The sequence below is a fragment of the Temnothorax americanus genome, unplaced genomic scaffold, assembly GCF_048541705.1.
Source record: "Temnothorax americanus isolate GAGA-0224 unplaced genomic scaffold, ASM4854170v1 Scaffold111, whole genome shotgun sequence".
Taxonomy (NCBI): domain Eukaryota; kingdom Metazoa; phylum Arthropoda; class Insecta; order Hymenoptera; family Formicidae; genus Temnothorax; species Temnothorax americanus.
In genome coordinates this window covers 307361-329051 of record NW_027509244.1, presented here as the reverse complement: position 1 = coordinate 329051, position 21691 = coordinate 307361, and the positions used below count along the sequence as shown (strand labels likewise).

Below are 21691 nucleotides of genomic sequence, written 5' to 3'. Positions count from 1 at the left end.
TTACTCCCCCTCTCCAATCCTGTTGAGCGAGCTTCAGGATTTGAAGATCCAAAAACAACATTGACTATTAGATTGATATCTGTAATAAATGTTTCCGTTATCACTGACCACCGAATTAACTTTGACCATGAATTTGATTGGGAGAATGTTGAAATATTAGATAGAGAACAATTTTTAGCTAAACGATTAGTGTCAGAAATGGCATATATCAAGTTACAAAAAAACAGCCTTAATTCTCAAACGGATACAGAATTTCTTCACCACGCCTATGTATCAATATTAAATAAATTGTGAACCATGCCGGTTGCCGGTATATTTTGTTTTTAAATTTTCTTACATTGTCGACTCTTATATCTCAGCTTTTATTTATTAAGGTTTGTTACCATGACTCGTGACATGACTAAACTATAACGTTAGATATTTCGTGCCCGTCGTCCTGACAAGTTCGTTGATTCCGTTTCATTGTTTGTATTTCTTTATCTGTTTGGATCTGATATGCTTTTCTACATGGCTTTGTGATATTCCTTTTTTCCTGACTTTTGGGGGAGTTTAATTAGGTTGTACTAATTGACTCGATTTATATAAAAACATTTATTACAGATATCAATCTAATAGTCAATGTTGTTTTTGGATCTTTGAATCCTGAAGCTCGCTCAACAGGATTGAAGAGGAGAAGTAATTTAATTATTTTTCTCGCTGAAGATGGCTCAATTTCGAGCCGAAACGTTCTTCGAATGTATACACATGGAATAAATCAGTGATTTGATCACTCACGCACAGATAACTGCGTCTGACTCTCATAGCCATCCCTTTTTCAAGTTTTATAATTTTGAGAGTCCTTACTCATTATTTTATTAAATTATTAAATTTATTGTGAAAAATATTACCTCAGCCAGGGTTCGAACCTGGAACATCTCTTATTTCGTGCAGGGCGTACCAATCGACCACCGAGGCATGTGGTAATATTTATTGCAATAACACACTAAACAATAATAAGATGGAGACACAATTCGACTATTGGTTTTGGTCCAATTAATCGTCAAGACTCGTGGTCAAGACATTAATAATTTTTGATATATACTTATACTTATAAGCATCTCATTTTAAATAATTTAAATTAAATTATTAAATTTAATCATGACGATTAGCCAATTGTAGCAGATTAAATAAATTTTAATTGTTTATTATTTGTTGGCGAAATAAAAATGTACTTTCGGTTTAATCTTTTTAATTGAATTTTTATGTATTCTATGACATTAGGTGATGTACTAGCTGCTAGCGATGAGTTGAATCAAGTTTTTGAGAAATATACATCTGTTATCATCCTTGGGCAATTTCCCAAATCTTCTGCGACAGAAGCTTCTAAGTCGATTTACAATGAACCATCCCTTCTGGATCTATCGTCTCCTATTGACACTGTTCCTTGTAAGAGCAGTTTAAGCACGACGCAGGGTATATCATTGACAGATCATCGCTCAGATATGGATGTGCTAGGAGATATCTTTAATACACTGGAGAAACCAGTCAAGTCTGAAACAAGTTTCTTGATGCCAAACACCATAATGCAACCAATCAGTATCTCGCCTATGAATAAAAAAAGTAAGCATAAATTAATGGAAAAAATTTAATACAAAAATCAGAGACTTATAAAATATTGAAGCAATTATATTCCCAGATAGCAAAGCGTGTCTGTTTGTGAGCAAAATCGCGCAAACCTGTGATTGCTTATGATGTTGGCAACTTGCCGTATATTTGCTTCAATTGATTTCGAGTAATTTAATATTTGAAGCAACACGCAGGCAAAATTGGATACATGTATTATTAGCAATTTGTCGGCAAGAGAACAGCATCAAATTTACTTCGCGTTGCTAGCAATATGACAGCATTGTGTGATCCTATGAATTATTACAGCAACATGACAGCAACAGCTCGAATTTTGAATCAGACGATTTTAGATCGCAGCATAAATTGCCGACAAGTTGCTGGCAAGTTGCTATAAAAAATTGTTATATCGTGAAGGCATCAACTTGCCGACAAATGCGGACTCAGTTGCTACAATTCTGGTAGCAACACTTACTGTGTTGTCGGCAACATGCCAGCAACAATGCAGACATGTTCCTATCTGGGATGTTTTTTTTTCATCTTACATTTATTCATTATACAGGATGTAGCAAGATTTATGAGACAAACTTTAGGGGGTGGTAGGTCTCACCAAAAAAATCAATTTTTGTTAAGAAACTCGTGTAAATAAAATATGTGTAAATAAAATTTTTAAAACAGCAAAAATATATAAAAAATTAACATATGGACTAGTATTGTCAGACATCATGCGCGATGCCGTCGTGATACCGATTGCTTATCATCTATCTCACAGGTGATCTGAACAAAGACATGTAACTCTTCAAGAACGCGTCAGAGGACACGGATTTCTGAACAAAAATTGATTCTTTTGGTGAGACCTATCCCCTAATAGTCGATAAATAAAATAGGCCGATTTCTGCCGAAAAGTGTAATTATGCATGTAATCTTGTGTTTTTTTGGCATTCTTGTGTCACTGAATACGATGGTAGCATCCGTCTAAATCTGTGGGAAAATAGTCAAAATTTGCTTTAAAGAGGTCGAAATAAGTCACTTAAGTAATTAGAGCTCGGAAAAAGAACCAGGTATCCCCGAGTACCCGCCTGCTCACTCATTACCATTATAAACGGATCTGGACCGATTTCGCAGGTACCCGTATCGTACCCCTGGTAACCATCTCCGATAGAAAACGATAAAAAAATTTCTTATCGTTTTTAATACGGTTAGTGAATCGTTTATTTACGGTACTCTATCAGAAACTCACGTTACAAAATACTTGGGATCTTATCGTAAATGTCTTATCAGCTATACATCAGTTTCTATCGTTTTTAATATGGTTAGTGAATCGTTTATTTACGGTATTCTATCAGAAACTCACGTTACAAAATACTTGGAATCTTATCGTAAATGTCTTCTCAGCTGCACATCAGTTTCTATCGTTTTTAATATGGTTAGTGAATCGTTTATTTACGGTACTCTATCAGAAACTCACGTTACAAAATACTTGGAATCCTATCGTAAATATCTTATCAGCTATATATCAGTTTCTATTGTTTTTAATATAATTAGTGAATCATTTATTTACGGTATTTTATCAGAAACTCACGTTGCAAAATACTTGGGATTCTATCGGAAATTTCTTATTACCTTTATATCGGTCTCAATCAGTTTTTAACATAATTGAAGTTTCGTTTATTCACGATACTCTATAAAAAATTCTTGATACAATACACATGGGCTTGCATCCTAAATTTCTTATTAGTGGTGCATCGGTTTCTATAATTTTTAATGGTATTAAAGTAGCTATAATTGTCTTTTTAATATGGTTAATAGTGAACCGTTTATTTACGATGCCCTGTCAGAAAAAAATTGGAAAAATTTGAAATTTCTCAGCTATATATCAAATCAGTCAGAACATCTTTAGATGTTTGCTACTCTGCATGCCACCGGATTATAACCGTGTAAAAGAAAAATAAACCGTATCAGAGATCTTTCTATGATAAAGAAAGAACTGCATTTTTTTTTTTTTTTTGAAATAATTAAGCTTCCACCTTTGCGACAACAGCACCAGGAAGCCAAGGGCCAAAATTTTCACGGTTATTAGAGAAATAAAAACAACATTTACATTAGAAACGTCTTATTTAAAATTGCACTAAAATACAAATAAAATATTTTATTATTTTAATCTTAATAACAAATCACACACACACACACACACACACATAAAAATACTTCGACGAACTTTGTTTTCGAAGATGATAAGTTGTATGTCGGAAAATCCTGATAAGAAGCGATAGATGTGTCGGTTCGGTTAAGTCGTATAAATATCGACGAGATGTCTATTGTTTTAACCTTATAAAAACATATGCAAAGTAGAAGGTTTTCAAACGATTCAATTTATATCATTAATATACGATAGAAAACGAACCGATTTGCTGCCGTACAGAAGATGATAAGTTGTATGTCGGAAAATCCTGATAAGAAACGATAGATGTGTCGGTTCGGTTAAGTCGTATAAATATCGACGAGATGTCTATCGTTTTAATTTTATACAAACATATGCAAAGTAGAAGGTTTTCAAACGATTCAATTTATATCATTAATATACGATAGAAAACGAACCGATTTGCTGCCATAAAGAAGATGATAAGTTGTATGTCAGAAAATCCTGATAAGAAACGATAGATGTATCGGTTCGATTAAGTCATATAACTATCGATAAGATGTCTATCATTTTATTCTTATATATCCGTATTAATGCATACGGTAAAATTATTACCATAAATAACGATACATATTATATCGTGTATATACGATTGATTCAGATAGGCACCAATTGTACATATAGAAAACGATTCATAACTATAAAATTTGTATAGTTATTTTTTTATTCGGACCTAAAACGATAGAAACCGATTCGATTCGATTAATGTTTTATCTGTCTTCTAAATATGCAACGATAGAACCGATAAGATACGATTAAAAACGATACAGATATAGCCGTTTTTAATCGTTTTCTATCGGATATGGTTACCAGGGACGGGTACCCGAATTATCGAGGTACCCGCAGAACTAGTCCAGATTTGTATACAATGGTAACGGACGAGCAGGTAGGTACTCAGATACCAGCGTATTCCGAGCTCTACTTTTAATAGTACAATAATTTGACTAAAGAGAAACAGGAGGGAGGAATGTATCGGTAGTGAGAGATAGGCAAATCGCGGACGGAAGTACGTTAGGCAGCCATCTTGAGAGTTCACTTTTTTACGTTTATCAACGCAAAAAAATTGTAAATAAGTGTTAATTGTGAGATATAAGAGCATCATGATGCACTATCAGACCTGTGGCATAACAATAACAACTTAAATTATGGGATAATATTTTATAAGTTAATAATTAAAATCATCCAATTTTTGCGGCCATTTTGATAGGCCATTTTTTATGCTGAAATATATAGTCACTTTCGTCCGCTTCGCTAACACTAAATGCTCCCTTCTATTTCTCTTTACTCTTTGAATTTAATTAGTGACAATTTTGTTCCAAGTATTTAATTACTTGTATTATAGTTTATAACTTGTATTTAGTTTTATAACTTTTTTTACTGAAGAAACTAAATATTTCAAAATAGACGATAAATAAAATAGGATTTTTGCCTAAAAAGTGTAACGTAAGTTATATACAATGTTGAATTTATTGCAAAATGACCTAACACTTCAAGTTGAGTTGCTTCATTCACTAATCTTTGCACGGTTCTGTTTTTCTTTGCTATTGATCCTGTTTCTTCAAATTTTAATATTAATTATTGGACGTAGGTGTGACTGACTTTTTTTTGTTTACTTAAACTGGTAAGTACAGTGAGTGCTAATTTGTACTACAAGCGTTAACATGGTGATTCCGCGTGCCAAACTAAGTCATCATGATATTGCCCATGTCTACGAACATAAACACGAACAGAAATAGAAGTCTAACAACAAGATCCATTCGATTTCGATTTAGTTTCGATTTAGTAGAGAAGCTGCAACTGCAAAAGGTGTCTCATAACATGTACAAAGACAATAATACTGTGAGCCTGCATTTGGTCAATTGACCTTCGAAGATTTTTGATCATAGCGCGTTGAGCTTGTAATGAGAAGGGTTACAAACGTAGATGTTTAAAAAATTGTCTATTTAAAAAAAATCAAGTTGACCTTTATTTGACCATGACGCCTCCACCCAAGGTAAAATTTTTTAAAATCAAAGTATGTCCCCCTTGCTACCTTATATTCTCTCCAAACCCTGTTTTCGTATCTTTACTAGTTCCCGAGACATTCCGACTGAAAGTTTTCAAATTGACACCCTGTGTAATCTTATGTTTTTTGAGTCGCTGAATACGATGATAGTATTTTTATCCGTTTAAACTGTGTAAAATTAAAGATTACATGCATAACTTTTGTTGTACTTTTTAAGCAGAAATTGGCCTAGTTTATCCATCGTTCTTTGTTCCGTAGATCCGGTTACACCCTGTATATGTATGCTTATTCATTGTATTATTTTTATAAATAATATTCCGCGTAGACGAAGTTATCAATACTGATGAAGAAAAAATAGACAGTAAAGCAAAAGCATTGGAAGAATTGAATGAATTGGGAGAAACTTTACTTAAACAAAGTTTGTCGTGCACAATATCAAGTACACGTTCGTTACAAGGGTAAGTATGTCTATAGATATTGAATTTTAAACCCTAAATAACATTATTAAAAACAAGAAATCTCTCTGATGTAGAAAGATTTTCATTCAATTTTCTAGGCATTATTTTATATATAGTGTACGATAGCTAAAGTGTTAAGTTATTTTACTTGTTAATCGAAGTATTTTAGCAAAAAAATACTTCGACAAAATTTTTTAGACAAAAGTAGGGCGGATGTCAGATAATAACATTTATGACATGGATGTGAAAGGCACATCAAAATCATTTTAAAATTTTACAATTTTTTCAAACTTAAAAATCTTAATTTTTATATTTTTCTTGTTGATATTGCGACTTTTTCAAAACAATATTGTAGATATTAAATTCTTTTTCATGAATTATTTTTACTGAGTTATAGGGATTTATCTTGAGATCTACAACTTATGTTAAAAAAAATTGGCTTCCATTTCAAAAAAGTGATGATAGTGAATTTCTCAAAAGTGGTATCATCTGTTCCTAAAAATTCCCGATTCCACCACACTAGCTGTATGATACCCAGTGTAATTTTAATTATCGATAACTTTTCGAAAAGTTGATATTTTTTATTTTTTTAAATTTAATTTAAAGGCTAGAATGTCAGGAACGCGCCTGTTATAGTTACACCTCATTGTAATTACAATTAACATTTGAAAACAAAAGTTAATTTCGGAAAAAGCTTGAGTAGAAATTTTCTAACTTACTAAAAAAATGCTATTTGCTTCTAAAAATTATTTTTTTTTTAAATGTATTGTATTAAAAGACGAATCATTTGTTGAAGGTAAAGGATGTTTTTTCAAAAACAAATAAAAAATAAGTGTGCAAGTAGAAATTTGCACATTGCTTTTTCATAGTTTTTAAATGTGCAAGTGGAAACTTGCACATTGCTTCCTCATAGTTTTTAAATGTGCAAGTAGAAACTTGTACATTGCTTCTTCATAGTTTTTGAGTGTGCAAGTGGAAACTTGCACATTGCTTTCTTATAGTTTTTAAGTATGCAAGTAGAAACCTGTACATTGCTTCCTCTATGAGAAAGCCTGTTTTTTTTATGCATAATTCTTAGTAGATATTTATTAATTTGGCTTTCTCATAGAGCAAGCAATGTACAGGTTTCTACTTGTACACTTAAAAACTATAAAAAAGCAATGTGCAAGTTTCTACTTGCTCACTTAAACAAGTTTCTACTTGCACACTTAAAAACTATGAAAAAGCAATGTACAAGTTTCCACTTGCACACTCAAAAACTATGAGGAAGCAATGTACAAGTTTCTACTTGCACATTTAAAAACTATGAGGAAGCAATGTGCAAGTTTCTACTTACACACTTTTTTTATGAATAGAGTATCATTAAAGGTAGGTTGGTGTTGAATTTGGCAATGATCGATGAAGGGGTTACCGATTTTTGCCTAAAAAGTGCACAAGTTATACATGTAATTTTATAAGTTAGATGGAGGTTCGGAATATTTAAAGAAGGATAATTTATAAAGGGTAAGGATAGGTGATGATGTGAAAGCTTTAGTAAGAGTGAGATGCGGAAATTTTGAAAAGAAGTAAACAAATATTAATTAAAAGAAGATTGCAAAAAATGTATTTTGTGTGGCGATGGCAATGACTGTATGGAACATTATGTAGAGGAATGTCAGAGAGCAAGTGTATGGTTTAAGGATTTAGGTAATGACGGGGCGGAGAAGTGCAAAAGGCTGTGGAGTGATGAACTAGATTTAAATAAGGGTAAGATGTTGCGAAAATTATGGAAGGGAGAGGGAGAAGGAATTTAAAAAGAGAAAGGAAATAAATTAAGCCAAAGATAAGGATGTGATAGATTTAGGTTTAAGTAGTTAGGTTAGTTTAAGAGAGCAGTGAGTGTACGCATATGGTATGGATGGATGAGTGAGGATAAGATTTAATTGTAAACCAAGTCCCTTCCTGGCTAATTTTGTAAAGCTGAAGTAAATAAATTCTATTCTACATGTAATCTTATATATAGAACGTATTATTAAAGGAAGGTTGTTTTGAATTTCGCGAAGATTGATGAAAGGGTTACCGATTTTTGCTTAAAAAATGTGTAAGTTATTTGATGGATAAAGTATTATTTAAGAAAGGTATTGAATTTGGCGAGGATCGGTGAAGGAGTTACTGATTTTTACTTAAAAGTTACATGTATTAGTTATATATGTATTTTTATATAGAGTATCATTAAAAAGGAGAAATTGTTACACATTTATTAAGCAGAAATCGGTAACCCTCTCACCGATCCTCGCAAAATTCAAAACAACCTTCTTTTAATAATACTCTATATAAAATTACATGTACATCTTATACACTTTTTAAGCAAAAATCGGTAATCCCTTCACCGATCCTCGCCAAATTCACTAACAATCTTCCTTTAATGATACTCCATCCATAAAAAAAATTAAGCTTGATATCTCAAAATTTGTGGAAATTGGGGCAATCATGTAGATTTTTTTTATATAGAAATCGGTAACTCTTTCATTATTAGCAATTTTTATTTTATTATATTTTTCAGTTTTTTTTACCCCTATATATATTTCATATATAATTCTTTAAAATTTAGTTAATTAGTTTTTGAGTTATAGAAATTTTGGTAAGTTTGGCTGTTTTTCAAAATAGAAATTGGTAACCCCTTTATTATTAGCAATTTTTATTAATTTTATTATATTCTTTAATTTTTTTTCTACCCCTATATTTTATATATAATTCGTTAAGATTTGGTTGATTAGTTCTGGAGTTATAGAAATTTCGGTAAATTTGGCACATACATACTGTTTCGAAATCGTCAATGTGCGACGATTTGAAATAAGTGCCGTAACGCCGGTTCAGACGTCGCGAGCGCGATCGGGGAGAGTGCGACGGTCAGCGAGCGCGGCAACGGTCAAGCACCGGCCCTAACAACGGTTGTTATTCGTCATTTTCTTCTTGAGTTGCCTGATCAATTTCGTTCTCGCGAGTTTCTTTGGAATCAATGTCAAAAAAAGAGTGAGGTAATACTGATTGAGTGCGTGTGACGCTGATTGTGTTGTTCACATCCCGGAGCGAAGAGACGCTTTTGGAATCATCGAGCGGAGGACGGAGTTTCGACGGAGCCGTGGCGAGGATCGACGAAGCCGGACGGGACGTTCTGATGCCCCGACTTTTCCATCCTGCCTAATCACTCCCAACTGATGTGACATGGAGACGCCCGAGAGTTCTAGCATCGTTGCTTCCGACCTCGAGAGGAGCCTCAGGTTTGATTTGCTCGATCCGATTGCTGCGGTGATTCGAGTGACGCTTATGCGGCGGTCCCGCGATTATTTACCGCGCGGCTACGTGGTCGACGTGGTGCTAAATATCCGCGCGTACGATCTCAGTTTCTTCTCATTGCGCGTATCCGTAATTGGTTGTGATTTTGTTAATTTGAATTATTAATCGCGGTATTATGTGCAGTGCTAGTGCGGTAATTTTCGCCATTTCTTCGTTACGCGTTTGCGTGAAGTGTTCGACATTGCTTTATCTCTCGATACGATATCCGCGTTGTAATGTTCAATTTCGTGTACGAGTGACCCGGTATGTTCTCTATGTGTACGTGCGTTGTTACTTTTTGACATGTTTCAATGCGAGTGACTCCGGTATTTTTCATTGCGTGAAGTTCACCATATTCGAGTATTTTCATATGCGAACGAACGTGAGTTAATTATCTCTTGCGAATGTTACATGTTTATCCCGGCACTGTTTACGGTAATTCGAGATTCCTACACGGAAAACCCAATTCACAATGAAAGATGATGCATAGATGACTGAGTAAATGTTGATAGTTATGCACCGTAAGATAGCGTGCATGGTGATCACTGTCGTCTTTTATGCGCACGCATTATACTTTTCGATACCTCGATAATTTTCGATACTTGGTGCAAACGCATCTTTTATGGTTATGTTGTAAGTTATGTGTTCTTCATGGTTTGTTCGTCGAGGTATCGAGAATTCTAGCACTGTGCACCACAAAATCTGGTGCAGACGTAACAAAAACTTATTCGTGTATCAGAAATAACGCAACCCAGTAAGCACTGTACAGTTGAACGCATATGTATACAAATAAATAGTGCTGATTGACATATACATAGTGCTCGAAAATTTCTGACATCAAGTTTGATAGTGAGTTCGGTTTTCCGTGTAGCGTATGTTGACGAGAAGATTGTGAGAAGATCGGAGATTCGCTACAAACGAGATGTCCGCAGATTCACACGGGCAACACGATGTTGCGAGATTACCGCGAGGGCTTTGCGATCAACACGAAATTGGTGCAATGCGTGGCAACACGATGTTGCGAGATTACCGCGAGGGCTTTGCGATCAACACGAAGTTGATGCAATGCGTGGCAACACGATGTTGCGAGATTACCGCGAGGGCTTTGCGATCAACACGAAGTTGATGCAATGCGTGGCAACACGATGTTGCAAGATTACCGCGTGAGGTGTGGCTTTGCGATCAGCCAGGGTTATTGCGTGTGGTGTGGCTTTGCGATCAGCCGAGATCACTGCGTGGCTTTGCGATCAGCACGAGTGATGGTAGCACGATGCTGTATGCGAGTTTCGAAGGACGGTTGACTTATCTGAGAACCGCGACCATTGACTTACGCTACTCTGTTGATACCCGCGACTGTTTGAGATACACTGCTTCTGAGATTACCGCTATTCTCTTGATAAAAACCTCAGCTCAACGTGATCAACTGCGCGCTAAACATCCTTGCTCTGCACACTATTCATCCTTGCGTTCTACGTTTCTGTGATCTGCGCGCCATTAATTTTTGCGTTCTACGTTCCTGTGTTCTGCGCGCTAGACATCCTTGATCTGCGCGCCATTCATCCTTGCGTTCTACGTTCCTGTGATCTGCGCGCCATTCATCTTTGCGTTCTACGTTCCTGTGATCTGCGCGCCATTCATCCTTGCGTTCTACGTTTCTGTGATCTGCGCGCCATTCATCCTTGCGTTCTACGTTCCTGTGATCTGCGCGTTAGACATCCTTGTTCTGCGCGCCATTCATCCTTGCGTTCTACATTTCTGTGATCTGCGTGCTAGACATCCTTGCTCTACGCGCCATTTACCCTTGCGTTCTACGTTCCTGTCATCCTTGCTATCTACCTTGTCAACTGTTGACATTCCTGATTTCTATTCTTACTCGGCGCAACACGAATCAGTTAACATCATACAACACATACATACATATACACATACCGACATTTTTTAAAATAGTGATTTTTCGACATTTTAGAACATAAGGAACACGTTGGCATCAAAAACTAAAAAGACATTGATTTGATCTAGTTTTATATGCGATCCAAGGTCCATATACGAAGTTTATGAAAACAAGGCTTCCTCTATGAGAAATCAATAATGATTTCTTTAAAAAATATATTTGGACGTGACAAAAGTTGACTAAGAAGCAAAAGCACTCACACTACATATGTGTAGCATACCCAATATTCTTTTTATTGACATGCCATACATCTACTAAACAGCAGATGAAGCTGAAGAGTCATGGAGGGGGAACAACTCGCCTTCGGCTCGTGCGTAAACTTCGCACTTGGGAATTTTCATCTTTACACACGACTTACACTCCCTATTTTATATTGCAAGTGCCTGGAAAGTGGTCTATCACGCACGCGTAGCGTGCGTAATGGGGCACTTTCCATGCACGTGTTGCATAAAGTTTATTTACTTCACTCCACTTTGATTTCCTAACTTTCACTATATAGAAACGGCGGTCAATTTTAATAACAAACGTGGATATGCTGCACCAAGTGTGGTGTTCTAGGGTTAAGATCAAGCAACCTTAGAGTTAAATCCGGTGAACATAAAGTTCAGGGGGTTAATTGTGTATCTTAAAACGAGGTAAAAATAATAAAAGTGAGGAAATTTACTAGGGTACCTATAATTTTATTTGTCGAAATCTACTAAATCTATTTACTATTGTAATTTCTATCTCGTTTCAAGATACACAATTGGCCCCTCGTTTACTCTCTATCTTCTCATTAAAAAAGATTTAATTTATTTTTTGACGAAAACTAACAATATGAGGTGAAACACTATTGTTACATTCACAAGTTTAAGTATTTATATAATGATATGTTCTTTAACCCTAGAACTCCACACTGTGGGTGTAGCACATCTACATTTGTTATTAAAATACTCGCCATTTCTATATAGTAAAAGTTAGGGAATCAAAGTAGAGTAAGGTAAATAAATTATTGTTCCCCCTCTACGACTTCTCACGTACCCTGCACAGCCTTATCTACCGTTTAGTAGATGTATAGCATGTCAATAAAAAAAATATTAGGTGTGCTACACCCATGTGTGATGTAAGTGCTTTTTCGTCATAGTCAACTTTTGTCACGTACAGACAATTGTATTTTTTAAAGAAATCATTATTTCTTCCTTTTTTCTGAAAAATTACATTCTTTACCTTCAGCAAATGATTAAACTTTTTATATAATACGACGTTGAAAGAAAAAGTAATTTCTGGAAGCAAATAGCGTTTTTTTGTCAGGATTTTTTCGGGTTTTTTCCAAAATTAACTTTTATTTTTAAATATCAATTGCAATTATAATGACATAGGCGCGTTCCTGACATTCTGGCATTAAAAAAAAAAAAAAAATAAAAAAAAAAAAAAAAAAAAAAAAAAACCGCGTTTAAGTTAAAAAAACATGTTTAAAAATATCGACTTTTTGAAAAGTTATTGATAATTGCAAGTACACTGGATATTGTACACACAGTATGGTGAAATCGGGACTTTTAGGAAGTGTGGTATTCTAAGGCTAATAATGATGGTTCAAAAAATATTTTCCAGAAAATTGGAGTATATCAGTATACTAATTAACAAAGTTTAAAAAAATCTAATTATATATAATTGTCAACATTAATAGATTAACAAAAGTGTAAAGGAACAGTTTGCAACAAATGGGAATTTTTGACATTTTATGTGATGCGTGCGTGCGCGCATACGAATAAATCCAATCTAGCTTCTACATGGCATATTTAGGCATACTTCAGATATTGTAATTACTGGCGGTTACTTCTGTGACTAATAGTTTGGATAGTTGTTCATGAAAAACTTTAATCATATCGATTTTGAAACATTTTAATGTCAACTGAAAGAATATGCAATAAAAGATGAGAATTCAAAAAATTCAAGGTGACCTTGATGCATCCTTCACAAAGTCACTAAAAATTACTTAAATGTTACTATATCCTCAATATTGAAGAATTATCTAAATTATTTTTTGTTAAAATAGTTTGTTTAATAGACCAAATAATTTGACACTTTAGCTATCTCATTTTGTATAAATGATATATATTCCAAAAATTTTAATTAAAAGAAAAAATTTGATATTTTTGCAGCAAAATAAGCAGTAATGTGACAAAAAGTATCTATGATCCTATTCGAAAACAAAATTTATCCTACGATTCTAATAACATGTCACAACATAACGCAATGGAACAGCCATATACAAGAAACTGTGAAAAAAATAGTAATATGGACATTTTAGCACCCTCAAATTCGTCACAATTTAACGCAACTGCTGATTTATGCAAGAAAAGTAGTAATTCAGAAATAATGAATGCAAAAATACAGCAGCAGGAAATGATGCAATTACGTAACGGTATGTCGAAGATAGAAAATACTGAGCCTGAAATCAAACCATTGACTGATATCACAATCTGCCTTGAAGACATTAAGCCAGGTTATTAGATAAATTTATATATTATACTATTGTTTTATATACCTTTGTGTTTATTTTTTATTTTTTTTTATTCTACTTACATTTCTTACTTCTTATATATGTGTTATTCCAAGAAACTAATGCCAACTACTTTACAGGAATAAATCCACCTCTAACGGTAATTGAGGAAAGAAATGACATTAGTGTGGTGCTTCATTTTGCTCAAGATAGCCCTAGATTAGATGTATCTGTAATAGTAATTACTACAATGAGCAAAAACGCAAAGCCACTTAGTAATTATTTATTTCAAGCAGTTGTACCCAAGGTAAATGTTTAAGATTTAGGAATTTAAATATATGAATTTTCGACGAGGTTCTATATAACATTTTTAATTCTAAGAATTTTTGGAATATAAGTTTAATGTTAAAAAATTTAACAAGAGAATGGCAGTCTTAAGTTCTTAACATTAAAAATGTTAACATTCAAAGATTTATAAATTTCAAAATTGTTCGAGAAATTATATATTATTTAATTAAACATATATTTTTACAACTTCAAATTTATATAACTGTGCATAGAAATGCAAATGTAGACTGCAGGCGCCTTCTGGAACAAAGTTGCCAGGGCATAATCCATTCCTCCCTCCATCCGCAATTACGCAGATTATGCTGATTGCAAACCCTCTCAAGGTAAAGTAATTACAGTTCTTCTTTCTCTGAAGATAAATTAGTTATTCAATTATTTTAAGAAAAATGTTTAAATTAATTAACATTATTAATACGATATGATGATTTTTATATACTCTAATTGTAAAACAAAATTCCATAAAGCTGCTTTTTATGAAGTTCTTTCATATATAACTTGTAAAAAGTTAGAAATACTTACAAGAAGAGGGCATGGTTGACTAATCATCGATTTTATGCTCTTGCACGTGATGAATCTACATGGAAAATAAGTTGATTCATATTCGAGCATTTCGTCCCATGCGTTTTGCAAATAGTATTATTTTATACTTGAAATTTGGAGTAATCAGTAATATATCGATATTGTAGATTATAAAACATAAAGACAGCAGCGTTATTAGTGATTTATGACGTAATCAGTAACCGCAAGAGTAGTAATAGCAGACACCTTGAATCGAAATCTACGTTGTTTTATTATTTTTTATTTTGTTATTTTTTTATTTCTTTTTTAACTATTTAATTTGCAGGTATATGTTATTTATTACGTAGAAATAAATATTTGGCATATATTTAGTTACTTATCCTATTTTTTTTAGTATATTTTGCATAAAACAATAGTCAAATAAAAGAAATATTTTCACTTTTATTTTTAAAATTTTATCCATTTTCTACAAGTTTCTTAAATAATATGATAATGTTATACACATATCTTTCGTAAAAATGACCGTTCTAACAGGTACAAAATTTTATACTTTAAGGAAATTCAAAATTAATATCGAAAGAAATTTTATTTGAAAATACGAATAAAGTTTGTTTTGTAATCGACAATCAAAATATAATTGCAGCGAGTACATTTATAAGATGTGCTACATGTAGAAAAATATTTGTTTCTTATGTCTTTAGCATTTACGTTGTCTGTTTAAAAAGCAATGAGACTGAATTTTTTTCTCAACAACTAGTAAACACTGTCAAAACGAGACTGCAGTGGATCGAAAGTTACATTCATACTCCACTTTCAGTTAAAATTTCAAGTCGATAACATTAACACTTGTGATTCTACAATCATTTGTATAACAGTACGTTTGGATGACACGTCACAAAAATGTAACATAAGAATATCGAGTAGCGTTATGCGACCAAATTCTATGTCAAACTCCAGGACAATGCGATGGGAACATTTAAGAAGTTGAAACAGACTTACAGAGATCAAATTCTATCCCGGGTACTCGGGTACAAGGCATTTTTAGATGAAGGTGAAATTATGAAGATGAATCCCGTTCTGGACCAACAATGACATAAACAATTTGGTGATTCAAATTTAACTTAATTGATCACTAATTATTCTCACTGTCAACATTTTTCAAATGTATCTCCTGTCACGTTATCCTGAAACGAGGGGTGTCAATAAGGCCGTTTTTTTGCTTACGTCAGAATCGCTCCAAACTGGTATTTTTTTCCTACCGATGTAGCTCACAACCTCCTAGAACCATTTGCTGTCCGAGCAATTAGAGGCTGAGAACGGGCAACTTGAAATCTAAAAAATTAATGGAGTTTTTCATGGTGGTAGTGCCGGTCTCATTTCAGCATATCATTGTTGGCAGGGAGGGAGGGAGGAAGGGGGAGGGTGGGAGATTCCGAGGGGTGCCAGACTAGAGTCAAGCTCAACAGGGTCTTCTTTCCCCGCTAATTTTTCCAAGCCCGTTCCCTTGGCAGTGGTTTCGCTAGATAGTAGATAGGGACAGTGGGAATCTCGTTAATCCATTCATGCGCGTCACTAATTAGATGACGAGGCATTTGGCTACTATAATGAGAGTCATAGGTACGATCGCACCGGGGGGTCTGGGGGGGGACGGTTAGCCCCCCCCCCCCAGAATCCTCCCCGTGGTCGGAGTGCGCCCGAACGTTATCAGTACTTCCCTGCACAGCAGTAACGGAACCCGCCACCGTGGATTTGCCCATTACAGAGATACATACCGAAGATTACATACTCCCGGTATAGGCGACACCTCTGGCCACTGGCAGACACGGTTTCCCGTAACGCTCTTATGACTCACTATTGTACTTGTGGTGTTCTCCAGGTAGCAGGGTTTCCTGCAGCGAACGTGATCCACTCGGATTAGATCAGCTCAATCTGTCAGAATCGGGGTGCCATAACACCCCTATTAGAGGTAATGCGCAACATAAGCTTTATAGCGTGACCCACACTAGGCCCTCGATGCCGCTCACTCGGCTATGCGAACGACCATCCCTACGAGTCCGACACCATCTGATAGGGCACCGGTAGCCTCCCGGTGGGGCTCCCTACCCCCGTAGTACTCGTGTCGAGTGTACACCACTCATGTTTGACGAGTCGCCGTCGCCGGTGCCGTGCTCACCAGCTACTACGCAACGCACAAGTGCGCTATTAACGCGTCGCTCATCGGTTGCCCGGGGGCCCAGGATTCGGCAGCAGTCGACGCGCCTTAGAAATATACGGCACGTAGTGGGCCGTATACCCCGCTCGTGTCGGGCACCGCCCACGTTAAACGAGCTCCCGCCGCGAAACGCCTCGCGAATAGCTCCCCTGTTCAGTACGACCGGCTGCATCCGTTACGCCAAGTTGGTGGCTTGGGATTGGGCAGCAACACAGCCGTTTTATGGGCAAACGGCTCAGGGTTAATGTGTTAATCATCTGCGAAATTTATCGAGTCGCTTCCTCGGCGAGATCGCGAACTCTCGGTGAGATGCTCGCCGAGAACTTCGGTAACTTAGGCATCGATGAATTTCGTATTCAGCGAAAAAAATGCGATCGCATAATAGAGTTTGCTGAGTACAAATATTGCGATGCGGACGAATGAGCTGATATGAGTGTTGCGAATAAACGGCCGAATAAGCTAATTTGCGTAATTATATAAATGTAACTGTGCTAAATAATGACTTAAGAATATAACCACATTAAAAGAGGGATAGAAAGGGGCAGAGAGGGAGAGGGAAGGAGAGGGAGGGAGGGAGAGGGAGAGGGAGGGAGGGGGAGGGAGAGGAAGAGGGAGAGGGAGGGAGAGAGGGAGAGAGAGAGAGAGAGAGTGAGAGGGAGAGGAGAGGGAGAGAGAGAAGGAGGGAGGGGGAGAGGGAGAGAGAGAGAGAGAGATTGATTGTTTGATTGAGCTTTATTAGCCTTCTCGGCTATTTTTTACATAAAATATCGTTAAATTAATTTCTCTACATGAGGTACAATATATTCTCTTAACCTACGTTTGAAAGGTTCAATTTTTTCGCATTGCTTAATTTTTATCGGCAGGGCGTTATACATGTTTAAGCCTTCATAAAATATACTTTTCTGTGCGCTTCTCGTCCTGCGATATTGAATTCTAATATTCTCAGTCTGCCTCGTTTGCCGTCCACTCACATCTCCTACTATTTCTATCCTATCACTTAAATGTTTTGGCATTATGCCTCTTACTATCTTAAAAATAAAAATACATACATTGTACATTAGCCTCTGTCTTACATTCATAAACTTAAGGGTTTGCAGCATCAATTCTACCTTTGTATATCGCGAACATTGCAGTATGACTCTCATGGCACGGTTTTGTGCCACTTGCAGTCGATTCAGTTGCGTCTCACCCATGCCTATTAACATCGTTGCGCAATATTCAAAGTGAGGCGCTATGCTAGACTTATACACAGTACATCTAGTGTACGCCGATATATCATTTCCTATTCTATTCAGAAAACTCACTTTTTTCCTTATTTTCTTTAACATATAATCACAGTGATTCTCCCAACGGAGTTTACTATCGATCATAACACCCAGATGTTTCGCTATCTCGACACGCTCAATTATAGTTCCATCCAAACTTTTTACTATTATGTCTGTTTTTATTTCTTTCCTTATACTTCTAACTATCATATATTTGGTCTTATCTGCATTCATTTTTAACATATTCACATTCATCCATCTTCAAGTATACCGAGCACCATATTTAGTTTTATTTCTAATTCCTCACAATTTTCTCCTGTTACACTTGCGGTCGTGTCATCTGCAAATAATCTAAATATACTTCCCTCCGGACAGACTTTAACTATATCACTTATATATAAAATAAACAATAGAGGTCCTAATACTGATCCCTGTGGCACGCCATATACTGTCTCAATTATTTTAGAACATATATCATTGAATCTAACTTGTTGCTTTCTATTACTTAAATACGATATTATCCATTCCAGTACCACTCCTCTTATTCCATACTGATATAATTTTTCCACTAATCTTACCCTATCTATTGTCTCAAACGCTCTCCTAAGATCCAGGAATAACACCCCCACCATTTTTTTCTCCTCAATTATCAACTTCCATTCCTCGATAAAACTTTGAATTGCTGTCTCACACGACTGCTGTTTCCTAAATCCCGATTGGTATTTGGTTATTATTTTATTGTTTTCTAGAAATTTTTCCAATTGTTTTTTTTACAATTAACTCTTATACTTTTTCATATATCGGTAACATATTGATCGGTCTATACTCGCTCGCTTTTTTTGGTTTGTTTACCTTTGGTATCGGTATTATCGTGGATGTTTTCCATCCTTCTGGAAATTTACCTGTCCTAAGCGAATCATTTATTACCCCTACAAACTCATCTTTTATCACAGGTAGCACCATTTTCAGTATATCACTATTTATCCCTTCCTCTGTTCCGTTCTTTCGTGGTAGTTCCCTAACAATTTGTTCCAGATCACTTGCACTAATTGGCTCAAAATTTTCCAAAATTCCCTTATTCTCGATTACATAAATAGGTCTCCTACCTGTGCCTTCTATCCCCTTATTACTAATAGATTGCACAATGTTGCTAATACTTTTTACATAATATATATTAAATTTATCAGCTATATTGCATTCTTTTATGTCTTCTAATATTTCAAAATCTACATTATCGATGTTCTCTGAACCCCTTTGCTCACCTTTAATTAATTCTTTCAGTTTTCCACATTTTTGTAGGATCACTCCTATTATTATCTATCATATTCTCATAATATTCTTTCTTTTTTGCCCTAATAAGTTTAACTACTGCATTTCTTTCATTCTTGAAAAATCCCCAGTCCTGTTCTTTGCCTGAGCTTATTGCTCTACTGTGAGCCTCATCCCTTCTATCTGTTGCCATTCTAATTTCATCTGAATACCACATTTTCCCTTCCCATATTTTCGGAATCTTAAACTTTTTCTTAGGTGCTACAATATCCATTACACTTACTATACTATTAACAAATCTCTCCGCCCTTATACTTATATCTAGCCCTTGACCTTGCTCAGTTCTTTCTTCCATTATTCTAAGAAATTCATCTACATTAAATTTACTATAGTCCCTGCCTCTGAATTCTTTATATTTATTTTTCTTTTTATTCATATTAGATTCTACTTTTAGCCATGCATGGTCCGTTATTTTCGGTTTCTCATTCACTTGTACCTTTATTTCTTTATTCGAAAAAATTAAATCTATCATTGTATGACTATCTTTTGTAACTCTCGTTGGACAATCAACGTATTGCCTCATCCCTAGGTTTTGCATTACCATTAATAATTTCTTTATGTAAAATGAATCTACCATTATATCTATATTAAAGTCCCCTATCACTATACAGTCATACTTTATTATTAGATCTTCAATCGTATCTTCCAAAAATCTCACAAAATCGCCATTTGACGCACTCGGCGAATGATACACTGCTGCTATCATACCTTTATATAAATTCTCTCTTATTTCTATCACCACGCACCAACAATTTGACACTATCTTTTTCTTATCAACTATTTTAAATTTAATATCATCTCTAACATATATATATATATATATAACAGTACTCCTCCTGTGTTTTTATTTTCAGCATCACATCTAACTATACTATACCCCGGTACATTGACCTCACTATTCTCAATTTCTACAGTCAATCTAGTCTCCGATAACGCTAGAATCGCAGGATTTACCCTCTTCATAATCTGATGTTGAATTTCATCTTTATGCGCCAAGAAGCTTTGCGCATTTGTATACCAGAGTAATTCCGCTTCTCCCTGTAGTTGCTATTTTGCATCTTCCCAGCCGGCTCTTTTTTTCTCTTCCTCCAATACTTTCTTAAATGTCGGACATTCCGAATCCAGCGCCTCGTGTTCAACATTTATCTTCAAGTTGTACGTCTGATTTTTATAGGTACAGTTTACACACCTCTTCTTCGCCGTCGTACATTCATTCGCCTTATGATTTCCTGCACATTTATAGCATGTTTCCTGTCTCGTGCAATTCTTGGCAATATGGTAATAGCCCCAGCATTTAAAACATTTTCTAACACTAATATAATTAAATATAGGACACTTTCGCCATCCTAAATTTATTTTTCCTCTGTTTATTAGTGAATTATGAGTGCTTTCATCCACTTCAATTATTACGGATCCTTGCTCAGTATCCTTATTTTTTCCTCTTAATATTTTCTTCACTAGGTGCATACAGGATTCTTCGCCAATTCTATTCTGCTTCTTGAATGTATCTATCAGTTTATCATCCTCCATTTTCATTTCTTCTCCACCAACATTAATTATTTTAATCTTTGGTTTCCTCTTCTGTGGCTCAGAGACCTTGACCTCCTCGCCCATTGCCGCTTGTACCGTCATCTTTAGCTTATCCTTCTCTTCTTCCGTCTCACATCCTAAGATCACTGTCCCTTTACTTCCCTTTCTTAATTTGGTAATTCCTATTTCCATCTTGGTTATATCAATTTTATCTTTAATTGTTTTCTTCGTAATTTCACTCTCTTGTTGTACTTTTGGTTTTATAATCAAGATATTTTCTTCCTTCCTTTCTTTAATCACATCGCTATATTTTCTTGTTGCTCCACTTGACGGTCCATATGCCTCTTGCGTCAACATTTTTCTCAATTCTTCTATTAATGCCTGTTTAATGCCTTTCATCTCCTCACGGACTATTTCTTTTATCATTGACTTGATGTCCTTTTTACATGCTGCCTCATCTTTTAATTCTTTCACT

General features: G+C 35.2%; 1 protein-coding gene across 4 annotated transcripts in view; it reads left to right on the top strand.

Annotated features, from left to right (window-relative positions):
* Positions 1-21691, top strand: part of Gga (ADP-ribosylation factor-binding protein Gga) — a 76045-nt gene that overhangs the window by 5056 nt on the left and 49298 nt on the right. For all 4 annotated transcript variants that reach the window (XM_077426443.1, XM_077426445.1, XM_077426442.1 and 1 more), the window contains 5 exons: positions 1261-1599; positions 6133-6265; positions 13673-14016; positions 14154-14320; positions 14574-14684. In XM_077426443.1, coding sequence (XP_077282569.1) covers positions 1261-1599; positions 6133-6265; positions 13673-14016; positions 14154-14320; positions 14574-14684 — 1094 coding nt within the window. The remainder of the gene's footprint in view (positions 1-1260; positions 1600-6132; positions 6266-13672; positions 14017-14153; positions 14321-14573; positions 14685-21691) is intronic.